Below are 18,325 nucleotides of genomic sequence, written 5' to 3'. Positions count from 1 at the left end.
TAATATAGAGTTTTTTCCATTAAAAATGAGTTTTCATGTAAATATAACATTTTGATTTTGTTGCTGATATGTGTTTGGTTTATGGACTTGTGAAGATAAAAATCACTTGCCAATTTTAGGTTTTCAATAGGTAGCAAGAGAATTAGAATGGTTATTTGGGGTCTTTGTATAATCTTAAAATGTGTCAGTATACATTAGATGTTAATTGGTGAACACATGGCAGTATCTGTGACTGTCTGGCCACCATTTAATAAGCAAATCTAAGCACATCTTGAAGTTCTGAATTGATTATTGAGTCTTAATACCACACTTTATGTTTGTATTACTGAATCAAATGTACCTATCTTTCCTAATAGTCTAGTTTAAAATCTCCATTGTGTCACATGTGACTTGTTTGCCAGATTCTGCATTTCTTGAATGAGTTTATATATTTTTTTCATCAATACCCAAGAATATCATAATCCCTATGACCTTCTCTAATGACCTCTTTTCATTTCTTACTTTAGATCCTTTTATTAGATTATTTTTTAATGTTTTTTTTTTAATTTTTGAGAGAGACAGAGACAGAGACAGAGTGCGAGCAGAAGAGGGGTAGAGAGAGAGGGAGACAGAGAATCCGAAGCAGGCTCCAGGGTCTGAGCTGTCAGCACAGATCCCGACACAGGGCTCAAACCCACAAACTGTGAAATCATGACCTGAGCCAAAGTCGGAGCTTAACCTACTGAGCCACCCAGGCACCCCGATCCTTTTGTTATTTAAGAGTAGTAGTATTTTTCCCATGATTCTTTGATCATAAAGTGTTTGACAAGAATATTATAACTTGGACACAGTTTAGGAAATCTTTTGAAATGTACACATATAGTGAATACCTTTCTACATATTATTATGTATCTCTTTTAATGTCGTCTACGTAGAATACCTCTGGATGAGTTAATGCCCCATGTCACTCACTATTCAGGACTTACACAGAGTACCTGGAGCATATGTGGGAGACACCTCTCTTGTTAGAGCAGGTGTTTCACCTGACACATGACCATGTATGATGGTACTAGAATTTTCATAGCAAGTAAAGAAAATTCTTCTTTCTTTTCCAAATTCTTTGAGTTTTCTATAACTAACTTTGCTAGTAGCATACTAGCTAGTAGCTAGAATTACCAAATATAACTAGGCCCAAGATAGAGTTATTTATTGACTTTCTATATTTGAAATTCAGTGTTAATATCTTAGTATTAACCCCTGAAGTTTTGGCACCCTACAGATCAAGCCATCTGTTTAAAATCATACTAGGTAGTGGGATTAAAAAAAATAATGTTTTTTAGGGATGTCTAAACACAGCATTTTCTGCATTCTAGATGATATCTGTGATTAATCTTTCAGTTCTTACATTAAAATGTATTAAAGTTTGATCCACTCAAACACATTTTGAGCATTTTAAGAATAGTCTATAACTACAATATTTATTTAATATGTAGTGATTCTTAAAAACTAAAATTTTTATGGAATTTATCAAAAGTAACTAAACTACATTAGATGAAAAAGTTATATAATTCTAGTTAGTCATATCTTATTTTTATATGAGAGTTTCAAGTTTTTATAGTGCTTTACTGTACATTATTTTGCTCATTCCTCCCAGTGATCCTATGAAATTGGCTTGGACAATTTTACTCTCTCTAGTATGCAGAGGAAACTAGCTTAAAACATTTAACTTTTAAGTGGCTTGTCCAAAACCGTGTGAGTAGCAAATACAGCCTAAACTAGAAGCTGGTAGCATTCACCATTTTCTATTTAAATATTTTCTCATTCTGTTATTTAGACTCTTAATTCATTTTTCTCCCACACAGTAGTCAGATGATAATTGCAAATTCTTTACCAGATCCTATTACTCACTTGATTGCAATGAATTACTGTTTTACTCAGGATGCGATCGTATATCCTTAATACAATCTTCATGGTCCCCCATGGCCCATGCGTTGCTCTCTGTACCTCTATCGTATGCCATTCCCATCCCCTTGCTCAGCAGGCTCCAGGCATACTGGGCTACTCTTCCTTCTTCACATGTGTGACTGAAGACCCTTCCCAGCAAGAGTGCTGGTCCCTTCTCTTTACTTGGTGACTCCTAGTCATCACAGAGGTCTCATTTTAAATATTAATTCCTCAGAGAAGCCTTCCTGTAAGCCACCAAACACTATCACTTGCTCTTGTCATCTTTCAGCAAACCCTTAATTATCCATCAGTTTATGCTGATAACATTCACCTGTGTGATAATTCATTTAGCACCTGCCCTCTTCACTGTGTGTAAATAGGCTGCTGTCAGGAACCTTTTCTATTCAACTTTTTGCTGGTCTCCTGGTCTGGTCCAGTGTCTGGCACCCTGTAACTTCTCAGTAAACATTTGTGATCTGAGTGGAATGAATAAATCCATGTGGGTTTTGCTCAAATACATGTGGGTACATAGCTCTTTTTTATGTTTATTAGAATATACAGATTTTTATCCATTTCCTGGGAACATGCAGATAAAAATGGCTTTTCAATACTTGAAACAATTTAAGCAAGTCTAACAAAATTATCAGGAGAGAAGTTTAAGAAAATGGAATGGATTATCTAAGGAAATTGTGGAGTTTTCTTCCCTGGGGGCTTAATTGGAGGATAGTAATTAAGTTTGAGGAAGTTTAAGGTCTCTGTTAAGCTCTTAAATGAAATAGAGATGAGATCTCTACCTCTATGAGCTAGAACAAGATCACTGGTATACATAATACACTTTTCTTTTTGTTTGTATGTTTGATTCTTTGTCAAAGGCCCAACTCTTTGCTTGTGCCCAAATAGGGAAAGGACTTTGGAATTTTGCTTTTGATTCAGATTTATTTTTCTCAACTGTGATACACAGTCAGCTTCATTAGAACACAAACCTTGCATTCCTAAAACTCAATGCACATGGCTTGTGGGAAAAATGGAAGTAGGACACAAGAGTCAAAAACTTGGTCAGTAACACATTAAAAAAAAAGACAGAAATCTAATAAAAATGACAGCTAAGTTTTACATGTGTTAAATGGTTAAGAAATACATAAATACTACAATAAATATGCTACTTCACCTTGAAAAAAGACAGGCAGTTGGCTTGTGGAAGGGGTCATTGGAAGGGCAGGCTCCAGCTTGTGAGTTATTGTTAAATGGTGGCAGGAAGGCTGCCTGAAATCAGAGGGCAAGTTGTGCCACCAGATATGGGTGGGGTGGCTCGTAATGGGCACACTAAATGAGGGCCCATCTGTCTTAGATATGTATGATTTGTGTTCTTTCTACACTAGGTTCAGCAGGCTGCAGTTTTCTGTGTTCACTTCATGTTTCTTGTGAATGACATCAGGCATAAGCAAATGTGAGATTTGGGTCATGCTCACATTGTCCCCTAACAGAGCCATTACCTTAAAACACATTTATGCTTTTAAAATAAGTGTTAAGAGGTGGTCCAGATGGTGTTGTAGGAAGATCCTAAACTACCCTCCTCCAACAGATACACTGAATTTACAACTACATATGGAAAGTTCTCTCTGAAAACCATCTGAACATCTCTTTCGCATCAGATGGGAAAAGTCCTTTTCTCATTCAGGAGAGTAGGAGAGGCTGAGATCCAGTCTCACTGTAAACCATCCCCAGCTCAGCCACTCGCAGTTGGGAGGGAATTCACAAATCCAGGGCCTCTCCTTAAGGAGTGAAGGGTTTGTAGCTTATGTCAGGCACTCTAACTCTTAAGACCAATACTTGAGAGATGAGCCCCTAAAACATCTGCTTTGAAGACTCCTGGGGCTTGCCTCTATGAGACCCAAAGGCTTTATAGTGAACTAAGAAACAGCTCTTAAAAGGCTCATGCACACACTGGCTCACCCCAGGGTCTGGCTCAGGAGTAGCAGTTTGAAAAGCATCCAACTATATATATGTGAAGGAGTTTCATTTGCTAATCTTAAAGCATCTATTGAAGGGGCACGTGCCTTTTGGCATTCTCTCCAGGGATGGAGGCACGGACAGATGCCATCCTTAGACTCTGCCTCTGCCTCACTAATGCCACTATGCTGCAGTGACATTATCTCCCAAGAGGGAAGCTTTTACACATATCTGCTTCCCTGGTCTTTTACACATATCTGGTTCCCTGGTTTCTTTACATCTGATACCCTGGTGATTGTGGCTGCTACCAGAGGACCCACTGAGCAAATGGATCTGGAGACCAAAGTGGCTTGTGTTCCTGAAGACCATGGGAAACCATTGGAGAGACAGTTCTTGACAAATTACCACCCCCAACCGTCACTGTACATGAACTGAAACACACCAGTCTTTGTAAAGAGGTGTATTTGTGTGTCCGGGAGCTTGGTTCTAAGGTGCAAGCCCCTGGTCTGCCACCCCGCTAGAGGCCTAAAGAAGTGCTCTTAGGGACTACATCCCAAGTGTGGGTGACATGTCCAAAGTAGGGATGCTTAGGGTTAGAAGAGAATAAAACTGGGATCAGAATGCTGGGAAATGTTAACCAGTAAAGACCGGACACAGGAAGAAGAACAGAAAATGAAGCTGAGGGCCAGAAAATGAAATGAGGGCCCAAAGGTACTTAGTCATGATCTTGCATCAAAAAGAATAAAATACTTAGGAATAAATTTAATTAAGGAGGTAGAAAACCTGTCTATCAAAAACTGTAAGACCTTAATGAAAGAAAGAAGACACAAATAAATGGAAAGATATTCTGTGCTTGTGTATTAGAAGAATTAATATTGTTAAAATGTCCATACTACCCAAAGCAATCTACAGATTTAATGCAATCCCTATCAAAATTCCAGTGACATTTTTACAGAAATAGAAAAAAACCCTAAAATTTGTCTGGAACCACAAAAGAGCTTGAATAGTGAAAGCAGTCATGAGAAAGAAAAACAAGGCTGGAGACATCAGGCTCCTTGACCTCAAACTATATTACAAAGATATCATAATTAAAACAGTATTGTATTAGCATAAAAACCAAACACAAAAATCATTGGGACAGATCAGAGAGCCAGAAATAAATCCATGATTATACAGTCAATTAACTTACAGCAAAGGGGACAAGAATACACAATATGAAAAGGGCAGTCTCTTCAATAAATGGTGTTGGGAACACTGCCTGACCGCCTGCAAAAGAATGAGACTATAATAGTATTTTACACTACATGCAAAATTTAACTTAAAATGGATTAAAAACTTGAATGTAAGACCCAAAACCATAAAACCCCTGAAAGGAAAAGTGGGCAGTAAGCTACTTGACATTGGTCTTGGTTTTGATTTTTTAGATCTGACTCCAAAAACAAAAGTAAACAAATGAGATCGAACAGAAATAAGCTTCTGTATAGCAAAGGAAACCACCAATAAAATTAAAAGGCCACCTATTGAATGTGAGAATGTATTTTCAAATCATATATCCCATCAGGGTTAATATTCAAAATACATAAAGAACTATAATAAATAGCAAAAAAAATATGATTTAAAAATGGGCAGAGGATCTGAATAGACATTTTTCCAAAGAAGACAAGCAGATGGCCAACAGACACATAATCACCTCACACCTGTTAGAATGGTTGTTATCAAAATCAAAGCAAAACAAAAAATAAGAAGCATTGGTGAGGATGTGGAGAAAAGGGAACCCTTGTGCACAGTTGGTGGGAATGTGAATTGGTGCAGCCACTGTGGAAAACTGTATGGAAAATCCCGAAACAATTAAAAAGTAGAAGTATCATATGATCCAGCAATCTCAACTTCTGGATATTTATCTGAAGAAAATGAAAACATTAATTAAAAAAAATATATGCCCCCTATGTTTGTTGCAGCATTATTTACAATAGCCAAGGTATGAAAACAACCTAAGTGTCCAGGATGGATAGATGAATAAAGAAGACGTGGTACACACACACACACACACACACACACACACACACACACACACACACTGGATTACTACCCAGCCACACACACACAAAAGGATTCTTGCCATTTGCAACAACATGGCTAGATCTTGAAGGCACTAAGCTAAGTAAAATAAGTCAGACTGAGAGAAAAACAAATACCATATATACTCACTCATATACAGAATGTAAAAACAAAACCAACCTCAGCCACAAGGGAAACCAAACTGATAGATTCAGGGAACAGACTGGCAGTTGTCAGAGGGTAGGAGGGATGGGGGTTGGGCAAAAGAGGTGAAGGGTGTCAAAAAGTACAAACTTATAAGTCATGGGGTGTGTAATAGCATAGCAATTATAGTTAATAATACTATATTGCATATTTGAAAGTTGCTAAGTGGATAAATCTTAAATGGCCTCATCACAAGAGAATAAAAAGAAAAACTTTGTAACTATGCATTATGATGGAGGATCACTACACTTCTTGTGGTGATTATTTTTCAATGTATACAAACATTGAATCATTACGTTGTACATCTGAAACTAATATGTAATATGTCAAATATAAAAATGAATAAAGGATAGGGGCACGTGGGTGGCTCAGTTGGTTAAGCATCTCACTTCACCTCAGGTCATGATCTCGCTTTGTGGGTTCGAGCCCCGTGATGAGCTCTGTGCTGACAGCTCAGAGCCTGGAGCCTGTTCCAGATTCTGTGTCTCCCGCCCTCTCTGCCCCTTCTCTGCTTGTGTTCTCTCTCCCTTTCTCTCAAAAATAAATGTTAAAAATTTTTAAAAATAAATACATAAAGGATTAAAAGATTAAAAAATAAATGTTAGAGCAGAACTGACTATCCCAAGGGGAAAAAAAGTTGGGGTTTGGAGGGAATCTTGTGGTCAGAAAAAAATACTTGGTTCTAGTCCCAGAGCTATCATTTCTAACAGTGGAACCCTGAGCAAGCACCTTCCATCTCTTTATATCATTTTCTTTATCTTTAAATGGCATTGATAACTATTGATGTTGTCAAGTTGTCCGGAGGACTAGATGAACCAATGAAGGAGGAAAATTTTGTAAATTGTAAAGTTTTCTCCAAACTCAAAATTTTTCTCATAGAACTTATTTCATAGGTAGAAGCATCAACTGAAGAGGAACATGGAGTTGAAAGTTTACCCACTCAGAGTCAGTTTTTGCTGAGAAAACTATGCAAACCTGCCTTTTGAATGAAAGTAAAGTCCATGACTCTAAACAGAATGAATAATGTATGGCTGGCAAAGTGTCCTGTGAACATATGTGTCACATCACTTAGACTTAGCCCGTGGGCCAGTGTTTGTGTTCCTGCTGTAGCTATTTAGGTACGATGGTAAGAAAAGCCAAGGAGGAGAAAGGGAAGAGGTGAACTTGCTAAATACAACTGGGAGAAATACAAAAGTGATCTTCAGTGAGTTTTGAAAAACACACTCAGAGCGTTTTTTAAGATGGCTTCTTACAGCCAGCCCAGCCCATGGGTTCGATGGAAAGAGACATGCCATAGAAATTTGGCCGCATCCAATACTGTAACCCAGATTTCTGTGATACTGTTTTTTACTAACTGCTCTTCAGTACCTAGCAGCACCATATAAATAACACTCAACTATTCTGCGTCTCTCACTCCCGAAACTCCCTACTCTAGAAGATCTAGAGCAAACCTAGGGGAAAATCAAAATTACTTTGGGGACAGATCAGTTTATATCCAGGATACAACTATTAAAAAAAATCTGGCCAGTCTATTGACACATTCTACTGTTATTTTTATCCATGTTTTATAATTTGGGTAAAATTTTTTTTCCCTACATTTAGAAAGTAGATGTGGCTTAGAGTCAAGCTTTGATGGTTTAATTGAAATACACACCATTTAAAGGGAATATATTTTAGTAAACAACTTTTGCCTCATTAGTCCTAGAATTCCCTAGAACTTTCACTGTTTTGTAAGGCTATCATTTTCCTTTTATTTGAAAAGGCATTAACAAATTGAACAGAAAAAGTTATTCATATGGAAAATGCGCTCCCTATTTAGATTTTGGGGATTCATCAATATGACAATGCGTGAATCTATGTAACATTCTTTACTTGTGAAAGAAGAAGGGATACTGTCTTCTCTGCTAAAATTCACCTTTTTTATAGGATGTGCTTTTTAACTATTTAACATACACCATTTGTTTTGTTTTGGGAACCAAAGCACAGTCTTGCAAATTCTATAATATAGGTAACTTATCCATGTTCCTTTTGGTCCAATGAGTTTATACAGAGAGGAGTGTTGATTATGTATAATAACAGAGTAGATTTTATTTTCATATTTTTATTGTGGTGAAATATATGTAATAAAATATAAATATATTTATATTGAGGGCACTTGTTGGATGAGCACTGGGTGTTATATGGAAACCAATTTGACAGTAAATTGTATTTGTATTTGTATTTTTATTTATTTTTTAAAATATTTATTTATTTTTGAGAGAGAGGCAGAGTGTGAGTGGGGGGGAGCAGAAAGAGAGGGAGACACAGAATCAGAAGCAGGCTCCAGGCTCCAAGCTGTCAGCACAGAGCCCGACGCGGGGCTCAAACTCACAAACCCCGAGATCATGACCTGAGCTGAAGTTGGCTGTTCAACTGACTGAGCCACCCAGGCGCCCCTGACCTGACAGTTTGTTATATTAAAAAAATAAAACATAAATGAGGAAACAAATAAGAAATAGTGAAATAAATACTAAAATAAATAAATGATAAAATTCATGTAATATAAACTTTACCATTTTTTTTCTCTATAGGTTTGACTTTAGTTAGCATGTTTTTCTTTTTAAACCATGTTTTTCTCCTTTGCCAAAGATGCAGGAACATGACAGAAAGAAGATTTGAGTTTGATTTTACTTTTTCTGAATCTGACAGAAGTAACTGATTTTGTGGAGATTAAAAATTGACCACCAACGAGATCGAGACAGAAGTTACAGGCCTGACTTAGCTAAGCGCCAGTTCAAGAATCAATAAACAAAACATTTCCAGTATGCTAAGTACAAAAATACATATGCACATTAGATGTAGTCCTAATCTTAAACAGATGTTTATATAGGTGGAGAATCATAGATAAATGCACATGAAAAATAATAATAGAAGAAAGTAAGTAAGAGCGTACAGGGTGGTAAAGTGTGTAGGTGGTGTGGAAATCAGGGAAGGGAGACAGACTTGATGTGGGGAAGTTCCAGAGAGGTGGCTCAAAGCTGAACCTGGAAGCTATCTTAATTTTGAATACAGAGACCTGAAAGGACTTGTTGCCCTCCCAGGAGGAAGGGCGTGGTCAAAAATATACAGGAAAGGGAATGCGCAAATATTTTTAGAAGATCTTGATTTATTTCCAGATCATACTCTAATGCTTCTTTCATGATCCTCAGGAGAACTTTTCCCCCATGAATTAGAGCTAGAGAAAGTCCACCTTTCCTATCACTCCTGGTGAATATGTCTGATGCAGTGAATTGCATTTCATCCTGAGTAATCTATAGTTCAGAGTCACCTTGTCCTATTTGGAGCCTGCAGTCTCTGCTTCCCTTCTCCCCTGAAACAACGTAGGTCCCTCAAAGTCAGGCATTGAGCCGTTCTTTGTTTTTTATCAGAAGATAATCTATTCTGCATGCAAAATACTTAATTTAGTAGAAACCATAGCCATAATAGAATGACATGCTAAAAAAAAAAAAGTAATTCTAGTAACAAAACTAAAACAAAAACAAAAAGACATTAGCATGGGTGAATCAGTAACATCAGGAGGATCTGAGTTTGCATACTTTTTACCAGTTCTGTGACTGTTTTTTTTTCTTTCCAATTTTTTATTTAAATTCTAGTTAGTTAACATATAGAATAGTATTGGTTTCAGTCATACAATTTACTGATTCATCACTTATACATATAACACCCAGTGCTCATTACAAGTGCCCTCCTTAATGTCCATCACCCATTTAGCCCATTCCTCCACCCACCTCCCTCCATCAACCCTCAGTTTGTTCTTTATCATTAAGTCTCTTGTGGTTTGTTTCCCTCTCTCCTCTTCCCTCCCACTTCCCATATGTTCATCTGTTTTGTTTTTTTTTTAATTCCACATATGAGTGAAATCATACAGTATTTGTCTTATACCGATTGACTTCATTTTGCTTAGCATAATATGCTATAGTTCCAACCACATCATTGCAAATGGCAAGATTTCTTTTTTTCGTGAGAGAGTAACATTTCATCGTTTGTGTGTGTGTGTGTGTGTGTGTGTGTGTGTGTGTGTGTGTGTGTGTGTATACACCACATATTCTTTATGCACTCATCAGTCAGGGGACACTTGGGCTCTTTCCATCATTTGACTAGTGTTGATAATGTTGCTATAAACATTGGGATGCATGTATCCTTTAAATCTGTAATTTTGTATCCTGTGGGTAAATACCTAGTAGTGAAATTGCTAGGTCATAGGGTAGTTCTATTTTTAAGTTTGTGAGGAACCTCCATACTGTTTTCCAGAGTGGCTGTACCAGTTTGCATTCCCACCAACAGTGTAAGAGGGTTCCCCTTTTCCAGCATCCTCGCCAACATCTGTTGTTTCCTGAGTTGTTAATTTTAGCCATCCTGATAGGTGTGAGGTGGTATCTCATGGTGGTTTTGATCTCAATTTCTCTGATGATGAATGATGTTGAATATTTTTTCAAGTGTCTATTAGCCAGCCAATGTCTTTTTTGGAAAAATGTCATTTCATGCCTTCTGCCCATTTCTTAACTGGGTTATTTGGTTTTTTTGAGTGTTGAGTTTTAGAAGTTGTTTATATATTTTGCATACTAACCCTCTATCAGATATGTCATTTGCAAAAATCTTCTCCCATTCCATAGGCTGCCTTTTAGTTTTATTGATTGTTTCCTTTGTTGTGCAGAAGCTTATCTTGATATATTGCCAATAGTTCATTTTTGTTTTGTATCCCTTGCCTCTGGGGACCTATCTAGTAAGAAGTTGTTCCTGCCAAGGTCAAAGAGGTTGCTACATATCTTCTCCTCTAGGATTTTGGTTGTTTCCTGTCTCACATTAAGTCTTTAATCCATCTTGAATTTGCTTTTGTGTATGGTATAAGAAAATGGTCTAATTTCATTCTTCTGGACAGATCAAAACCACTGTTTCCTGTCCAGTTTTCCCAATGCCATTTGTTGAAGAAAGTGTCTTTTTTCCATTGGGTATTCTTTCCTGCTTTGTTGAAGATTAGTTGATCATGTAGTTGTGGGTTCATTTCTGGGTTTTCTGTTCTGTTCCATTGATCTAAGTATCTGTTTTTGTGTCAGTATCATACTGTGTTGGTGACAACAGTTTTGCTACATAAGTCCTGAATCATGATGCTTCCAGCTTCACTTCCCCCCCACCTCCCCTCAGGATTGCTTTCGGCTCTTCAGGTCTTTTGTGGTTCCATACAAATTTTAGAATTGTTTATTCTAGCTCTTGAAAAATGCTGGTGGTATTTTAATAAGGATTGCATTAAATAGGTCTAATGCTTTGGTTAGTATAGAGATTTTAACAACATTTGTTCCTCCAAGCCATCTGCATGGAGTTTTTTCCCATTTCTTTTTGTCCTATTCAATTTCTTTCATAACTATTCTGTTGTGTTCAGAGTATAGATCTTTTACCTCTTTGGTTAGGTTTATTCATAAGTATCTTACTGTTATTGGTGCAATTGTAAATGGGATTGATTCCTTAATTTCTTTTCCTGCCATTTTATTACTGGTGTATAGAAATGCAACAGATTTCTGTTCATTGATTTATATTTTCCAAGTTTGCTAAATTCATGTATCAGTTCTAGCAATTTTTTAGAACCTTTCAGGTTTTCTATTTAGTGTATCATATCATCTACAAATAGTGAAAGTTTGACTTCTTCCTTGCTGATTTAGATGACTTTTATTTCTTTCTGTTGTCTGAGAGCTAAGGCTAAAGCTTCCAGTATTATGTTAAATAGTAATGGTGAGAATGGACATCCCTGTCTTATCCCTCACTATAGAGGAAAAACTCTCAGTTTTTTCCCATTGAGGATGATATTAGTTGTGGGTCTTTTATATATGGCTTTTACAATGTTGAAATATGTTCCATCTATACCTGCTTTGTAGAAGGTTTTTATCAAGAATGGATGCTTTCAAATGCTATCACATGCCTTTTCTTCATCTATTGACAGGATCATATGTTTCTTATCCTTTCTTCTATTAATGTGGTGTATCACATTGATTGATTTGCAAATATTGAACCAGCCCTGCAGCCCATGGATAAATCCTACTTGATGGTGGTGAATAATTCTTTTAATGTTCTGTTGGATTCGATTTGCTAGTATCTTGTTGAGAATTTTTGTATCCATGCTCATTAGGGATATTGGCCTATAATCCTCATTTTTAGTGGGGTCTTTTTCTGGTTTTGGAATCAAGGTAATACTGGCCTCTAAGAATGAGTTTGGAAGTTTACCTTACATTTCTGTTTTTTGGAACAGTTTGAGAAGAATAGGTATTAACTCTTCTTTAAATGTCTGGTAGGATTCCCTTGGGAAGCCATCTGGCCCTGGACTTCATTGGGAGATTTTTTATTACTGATTCAATTTCTTTGCAGCTTATGGGTCTGTTCAAATTTTCTATTTCTTCCTGTTTCAGTTTGGTAGTTTGTATATTTTTAGGAATTTTTCCATTTTTCTCCGATTTCCCAGTTTGTTGGCATATAATTTTTCATAGTATTGTCTTATAATTGTTTATGTTTCTGTGGTATTGGGTGTGATATCTCCTCTTTCATTCATGATTTTATCTTTTTGGGTCCTTTCTATTTTCTTTTTGTTAAGTCTGACTAGGAAATTTTATTAATTCTTTTGAAGAACCAGTTCTTAGTTGTTTTTCTTTTCTGTATCATTTTCCCCCCTATATAATTTATTTCTGCTCTAATCTTTGTTATTTGCCTTCTTCTGCTGGCTTTAACATTTATTTGCTGTTTCTTGTCTAGCTCCTTAAAGTGTAAGTTTAGGTTGTATATTTGAGAACTTTTCTTGCTTCTTGATGTAGCCATGCATTGCAGTATACTTCCCTCTTAGGACTGTCTTTGCTGCATCCCAAAGGTTTTCGGACTGTCATGCTTTCATTTTCATTTGCTTCCATGTATTTTTTAAATTTATTCTTTAATTTCCTGGTTAACCTATTCATTCTTTAGTAAGATGTTCTTTAATTTCCATGCATTTGTGGTCTTTCAAAATGTTTTCTTGTGTTTGACTTCAAGTTTCATAGTGTTGTGGTCTGAAAACATGCATGGTATGATCTTGATCTTTTTGTACTTGTTGAGGACTGATTTATGACCTGTATGTGATTTATTCTGGAGAATGTTTCATGTGCATTCAAAAAGAATGTTTATTCTGCTGCTTTAGGATCTGTTAAGTCCATCTAGTCCATTGTGTCATTCAAAGCTTTTGCTTACTTGTTGATTTTCTGTTTAGATGAGTGTTCCCCCGTTTTGTCCATCCTTGTAATTGCATCCATTCGGTTTTGCATCTCAGTTATAGCATTTTTTAAATTCAGTGTGACTAGTTTTTCATTCTTCTATCTATTAAGGGGTTCTCTAGTGTCATCTATGCTTTCCTCAAGCCCAGTTAGTATATTTATGATTATTGTTTTAAATTCTGGTTCAGACATCCTATTTTTTTTCTGTATAATTAAATTCCTGACTGTGACCACTTACCGTTCTTTCTTTTCAGGTGACTTCCCCCATCTTGTCATTTTGTCCGGGTCACTGTTTTTGAATGTGTGTGATTGTTAGGAAAACCTATTGTATTTATGTTCCTGAACATAATGCCTATATTAAGAAGAGGTACCATATCCAGCCCCCTAAAAAAGGAAACTAGATCCTAGGTGTGTTTTGGTTTGAGGGTTTAAAGAAGCTAGGTCCCAACAAACAAACAAACAAAAACACCAGGAAGCTAGATCCTATTTCTCCTAGAGCTGAAGCTTTACAGCTCCCTCTGAGCAGTAGACTTGGTGCATGGGAAGGTTTTGTGCTGGTCTAGGGGTGGGGCCTGCTGTACTGATTCTCAGGAGGACTTGAACTGGTGGAGATGCCCCTGCAGGGCCCGGGGGGTGGGGCTTGGTGTAAGTGGTTCCAACCCACAAGGAATGTTGCTGTTTAGCTCACTGAGTTTCATCAGTGCATTGGGCATGGGGCAAAATGGCATCATCCCACTCTGTCATCCCCAGGTGGACAACTGTCCACCACTCTTCAGGAAGCCCTCACAAAAGAGCAAACAGTCAACTCTCTTGTGTCCCTGGCTTCTGCCAGATCCCTGCCTTTACCCTGTCTGTACCTGAGATGTCTGCCTGCCAGTACATCTGTGTTTTATCACAGGTGTGTGGTTGGGTTTAAGAACTTCAAGTTTTAGAGATTCCCAGAGTTCGGACCTGCACTGATCCTCTGGGGGAGGGTCTCACTGCACTGTGGCCGGTGCTGGTTTGTCTCAGAAATCGGTTACACGATTGGGCAGTGGTTCAGAGTTTATGGTAAAGTGCAACAAAAAGCCGGCACCAAAGTTTGCAGCTCTCACCCAGTGTCTTTGTTCCTATGCTAGAAAACAGGGCAGCATGTTGGTGCTGGCAATTCTTTTGCTCCCTCAGAGGCCGTGCCTCCATTCCCAAATGTATCCAAGCAGGAGAACTGTTTCTCTGCCTGTGACCCAGGGGAGCCTCAGACCACACTGCCCACTTCTGGGTCTCCACCTTCCTTCCCCACCGGAGTACCACAAGGCCCACCAGGCACAACCTTGGCAATGGTGCAGACCTGCAAATCTGTGCTCCAGATGCTGTGCTCTGCTCCTTATAAAAACTTGTAGTAGTCATCCTCTCTTCTTTTCCCAGCCAGCGGTTTTGAGGAAGAGTTTTTCTTGTGAAGTCCCCTGTGCGTGCTTTCATTCTTTCTCTCTCTTTCTCTTTCACTTCTCTCTCTCTCTGATCAGTGCTCCCTCCCCATCACAGCACCCACAGTTCTTTTCTCCCCCTAATCAACTCTCTGCAGCTCCTACTTTCCATGATGTGGCCATTTTTCTACCTCTAGTTGTGCAGTTTTGTTTTCTCAGTCCTCAGGTTGATTTTTTGGGTGTTCAAAACGATTTGATATTCATCTAGCTGTGTTCAAGGGCTGAGGCAAGATTAGGGTTCCCCTACTCTTTTGCCAACTTGACTCCTTGTTTTTGGAATGAGTTTTTGCTGGACCATCTATTTTGAGTCATCTAGTCCTTTGAAACCCTGAGTCCCATTTGTGAATGGGCTAGTTTTCTGGGATAATAATAAAGTGAGTGGTTTACCCTATTTTTATCTGTGAAAACCTAATTAGAGAAATAAAAACAAATTATTTAACCTTATTCTCATCAACTCCATGGCCTAATTAAGTTGAAATTGCAGGCCATTGTATAAAAATTAGTTATGTTTCAGGGCGCCTGGGTGGCTCAGTTGCTTTAGCATCCCACTCTTGATTTCAACTCAGGTCATGATCTCACATTTCATGAGTTAGGGCCCACATTGGGCTCCACCCTGTCAGTGTAGAGCCCACTTGTGATTTTCTCTCTCCCCCTGTCTCTGGCACTGCCCCTACCCCCGCTTATTCTCGCTCTCTCTCTCTCTCTCTCCCCCCCTCCCTCCCTCCCTCAAAAATAAATAAATAAACTTAAAAATTTTTTAAATAGTTAAGATGGTAAATTTTAAAAAGTCAGTTATGTTTCTTTAAAAGCATATACCAGACATTGAAGGTATGAAATAATTCTGAACAGCCTACTAATGATCTTACTCATCACTACTTGAATTACAACATATTTGATAGCATTATTGGGTCATAGATCTTCATATCTGCACAAGAAGCCACTTGGTTTAGTGAAAATTATTCAAGCATTAGAGACAAATCAGGCAGGATTGATAACTGTTACCTTCTGGTTTTTATGACAAATTACTTAGATGTCTCTGATCCTTAGTTTTCTTATCTGTAATAGGAGGTTAATAATAGAACCTACTTGATGGGGTTGTAATGAGGATGAAATTAATTTATATATAAAGTCCAACTTAGCGGTTGGTAACTGACAGCTCTTACTAATTATTTTTTTCTCATAGTAATTAAGAAACACCTTCTAAAAAGTCATTCCCTTTGTGCCTTTTATAGCATGAGAAGCTGATGCATGAATTGGAAGAGGAGAGACACTTACGTCTTCAGAGTGAGAAGCGGTTGCAGGAGGTGACACTGGAGTCTGAGCGCAACCGAGTTCAGATGCGTGGTCTGCAGCAACAATTCTCTAGGTACGCCTCTGAACTGAGCCTCTTGATTCTGGAGGTGCATCTCTTCCTGCACCAATAGCACTTGTGCTTGAGTTTTCATTGTGAAAGCTTCTCTTGAATTTGAGAAGCTAATTTCCTAAGAGCTTAGACCTTCTTTTCTGGCCCAGCCATCAGATAGTATTGGAGCTGGTTGGCTGAGACTTGATATTTGCACCTCACATAGTCTTGACTTTATTGGATCTGGTTGTCTTTTCTTCTCTCATGGCTTTCCAAGGGATCTTCCAGGAAGAAGTAGTCGCTGTGTGGCCTGTAGGAATGCCCTGTGAAAGACCAACCAGGAGGATGAAAGTTTACCAGTTATTATAATTCTATTTTAAAGTGGACAGAGAATGTGAATCTAATTGTTCAGGAAGCACTTACTCAGTACTTAAAGGAAACATTTACCAATGGTTAAAAAAATCTAAGTCAATGTGTTTCCTTCCTTTAAAAAGACGTAACTTGAATTTGGAAGGAGGCTTCTGATTAGATTTAATTCCTGCACAGTCAGAATCTTTCAGCTACCAATTATAGTTACTATGGGACCAGTTGAAGGTTCAATCTATTATTTAAAGTCTGTTCAATTCCATGGAAAAAACACAGACATGTGCAGTTCCAATCCTGGGACCTGATAAGGGAACTCTGTGAAAGACGATTTACTTTCATTTCTGTATTTCACTTCACCATTTGCAAAATCAGGGAATTAATTTTGCGTTATTTTTTTCTCTTTCTTGAGGTTATCCCAGGCAGAATCAAGTTTGAGAAGTTGCCTTAAAACTTTTCCGATCAATCTATGTGGATCTTCTGTTTAATTTCCTATTGGGATTTGGATGTGATCAGTGATAGATGATTTGGCTTCCTCATTATGAAGCTTTTATAATGATAGTTTAAGCTTTGAATGCATTGCAGGGAGAAACCAAAGTTGAGCCTACAGATGATTTATTTCATTGTGATGAATACCATGAATGTTTGTGACTTTGGTTTAGAGACTTCTTAGGGGAGCAGGTTAGAAAGGATGGGTGACTCCTCTGTATTCTGAGTCATAATTTAACATCCCATTCCACTCTCTGAGCCCATGATAATACACAGGTGCTGTAGAAATGCACCAATCAATAGTTTAACAAATGTTTGTCCCACCCCTCATAAGCTATTACTTACACAACCTTGTGCTCAATTTTTCATTTGGTTTGATGGCAGCTCTCACTTTATGTCTCCCAACTTGAAATAATAGATCCAGCCCCCACTTTTGAAGCAACTCTAAAACAAGCACTGCTTTGTAATACTTGCCATTTTAATGATATAGGAAAGGAGGAGGTAGATTGCCCTACCCTTCTTGCACTGTCTAATTGAGATGTCTCTGTATTCAAGCTATTGATTTACAGAGCCAGAGACATATGGCACAGTAAATTATTTTCATATGATACCAGGTCATCTGCTGTAAATCAGATGACACCCATACAGATTTGAGTTGCACCAGAGCCAAGGCTACATCCTAAGCTGAAAGAGAAGATAATTATATGTCGAACAAATAGTAATTGGTTCTACACTCCACATTTTCCACCACTATATTCAGTTTCCTAATGTAAAGCATCATTGGAACTGAAAAGTTCAAGTCCAATTACAGCCAAAGAACTAATGTAATTCAGCAATAGATGGGGAAAAAAAGCATATATCGCAGGTAGGATAGTTAGGCAATAATTTAAGTAGAACCACTGAACCGTTTTTGATGACCTTTCACATCTTAAACTGTGGTTTATGAGATATTTCTAGTTATGTTTACTTGAGCAGTCTTGTTGCTATAACTTAGGTCTTTGTAAAATTCTCTGTATTATAGAACATTTGTATAGCTCATCACCTTTGGATGTGGTCAGCATCTAAATGCCCATATGTATACGGATAATTTTCTCCTTCTTCTCCCTGGGTTAATGAGTTTATTTTGTACATCATGCTGTCTGAGATGTAGATTTACTTTGAGTGTATTTGTGGGATGAGTTTACTTTGAAAATAATGCTAGTAACTCACCTTTTCAAAAGACACAAAGTAGCTTACAGTAAAAGGTAGTTTTACAATAAGACTAATAAAAT

At 37.6% G+C, this 18,325-nt stretch overlaps 1 protein-coding gene across 13 annotated transcripts in view; it reads left to right on the top strand.

The window, feature by feature from the left end:
- Positions 1-18,325, top strand: part of NCKAP5 (NCK associated protein 5) — a 963,823-nt gene that overhangs the window by 512,374 nt on the left and 433,124 nt on the right. For all 13 annotated transcript variants that reach the window (XM_027055919.2, XM_027055920.2, XM_053214923.1 and 10 more), the window contains one exon: positions 16,093-16,226. In XM_027055919.2, coding sequence (XP_026911720.2) covers positions 16,093-16,226 — 134 coding nt within the window. The remainder of the gene's footprint in view (positions 1-16,092; positions 16,227-18,325) is intronic.

The sequence above is a fragment of the Acinonyx jubatus genome, chromosome C1, assembly GCF_027475565.1.
Source record: "Acinonyx jubatus isolate Ajub_Pintada_27869175 chromosome C1, VMU_Ajub_asm_v1.0, whole genome shotgun sequence".
Lineage (NCBI taxonomy): Eukaryota > Metazoa > Chordata > Mammalia > Carnivora > Felidae > Acinonyx > Acinonyx jubatus.
This window is presented reverse-complemented; position numbering and strand designations above follow the sequence as displayed.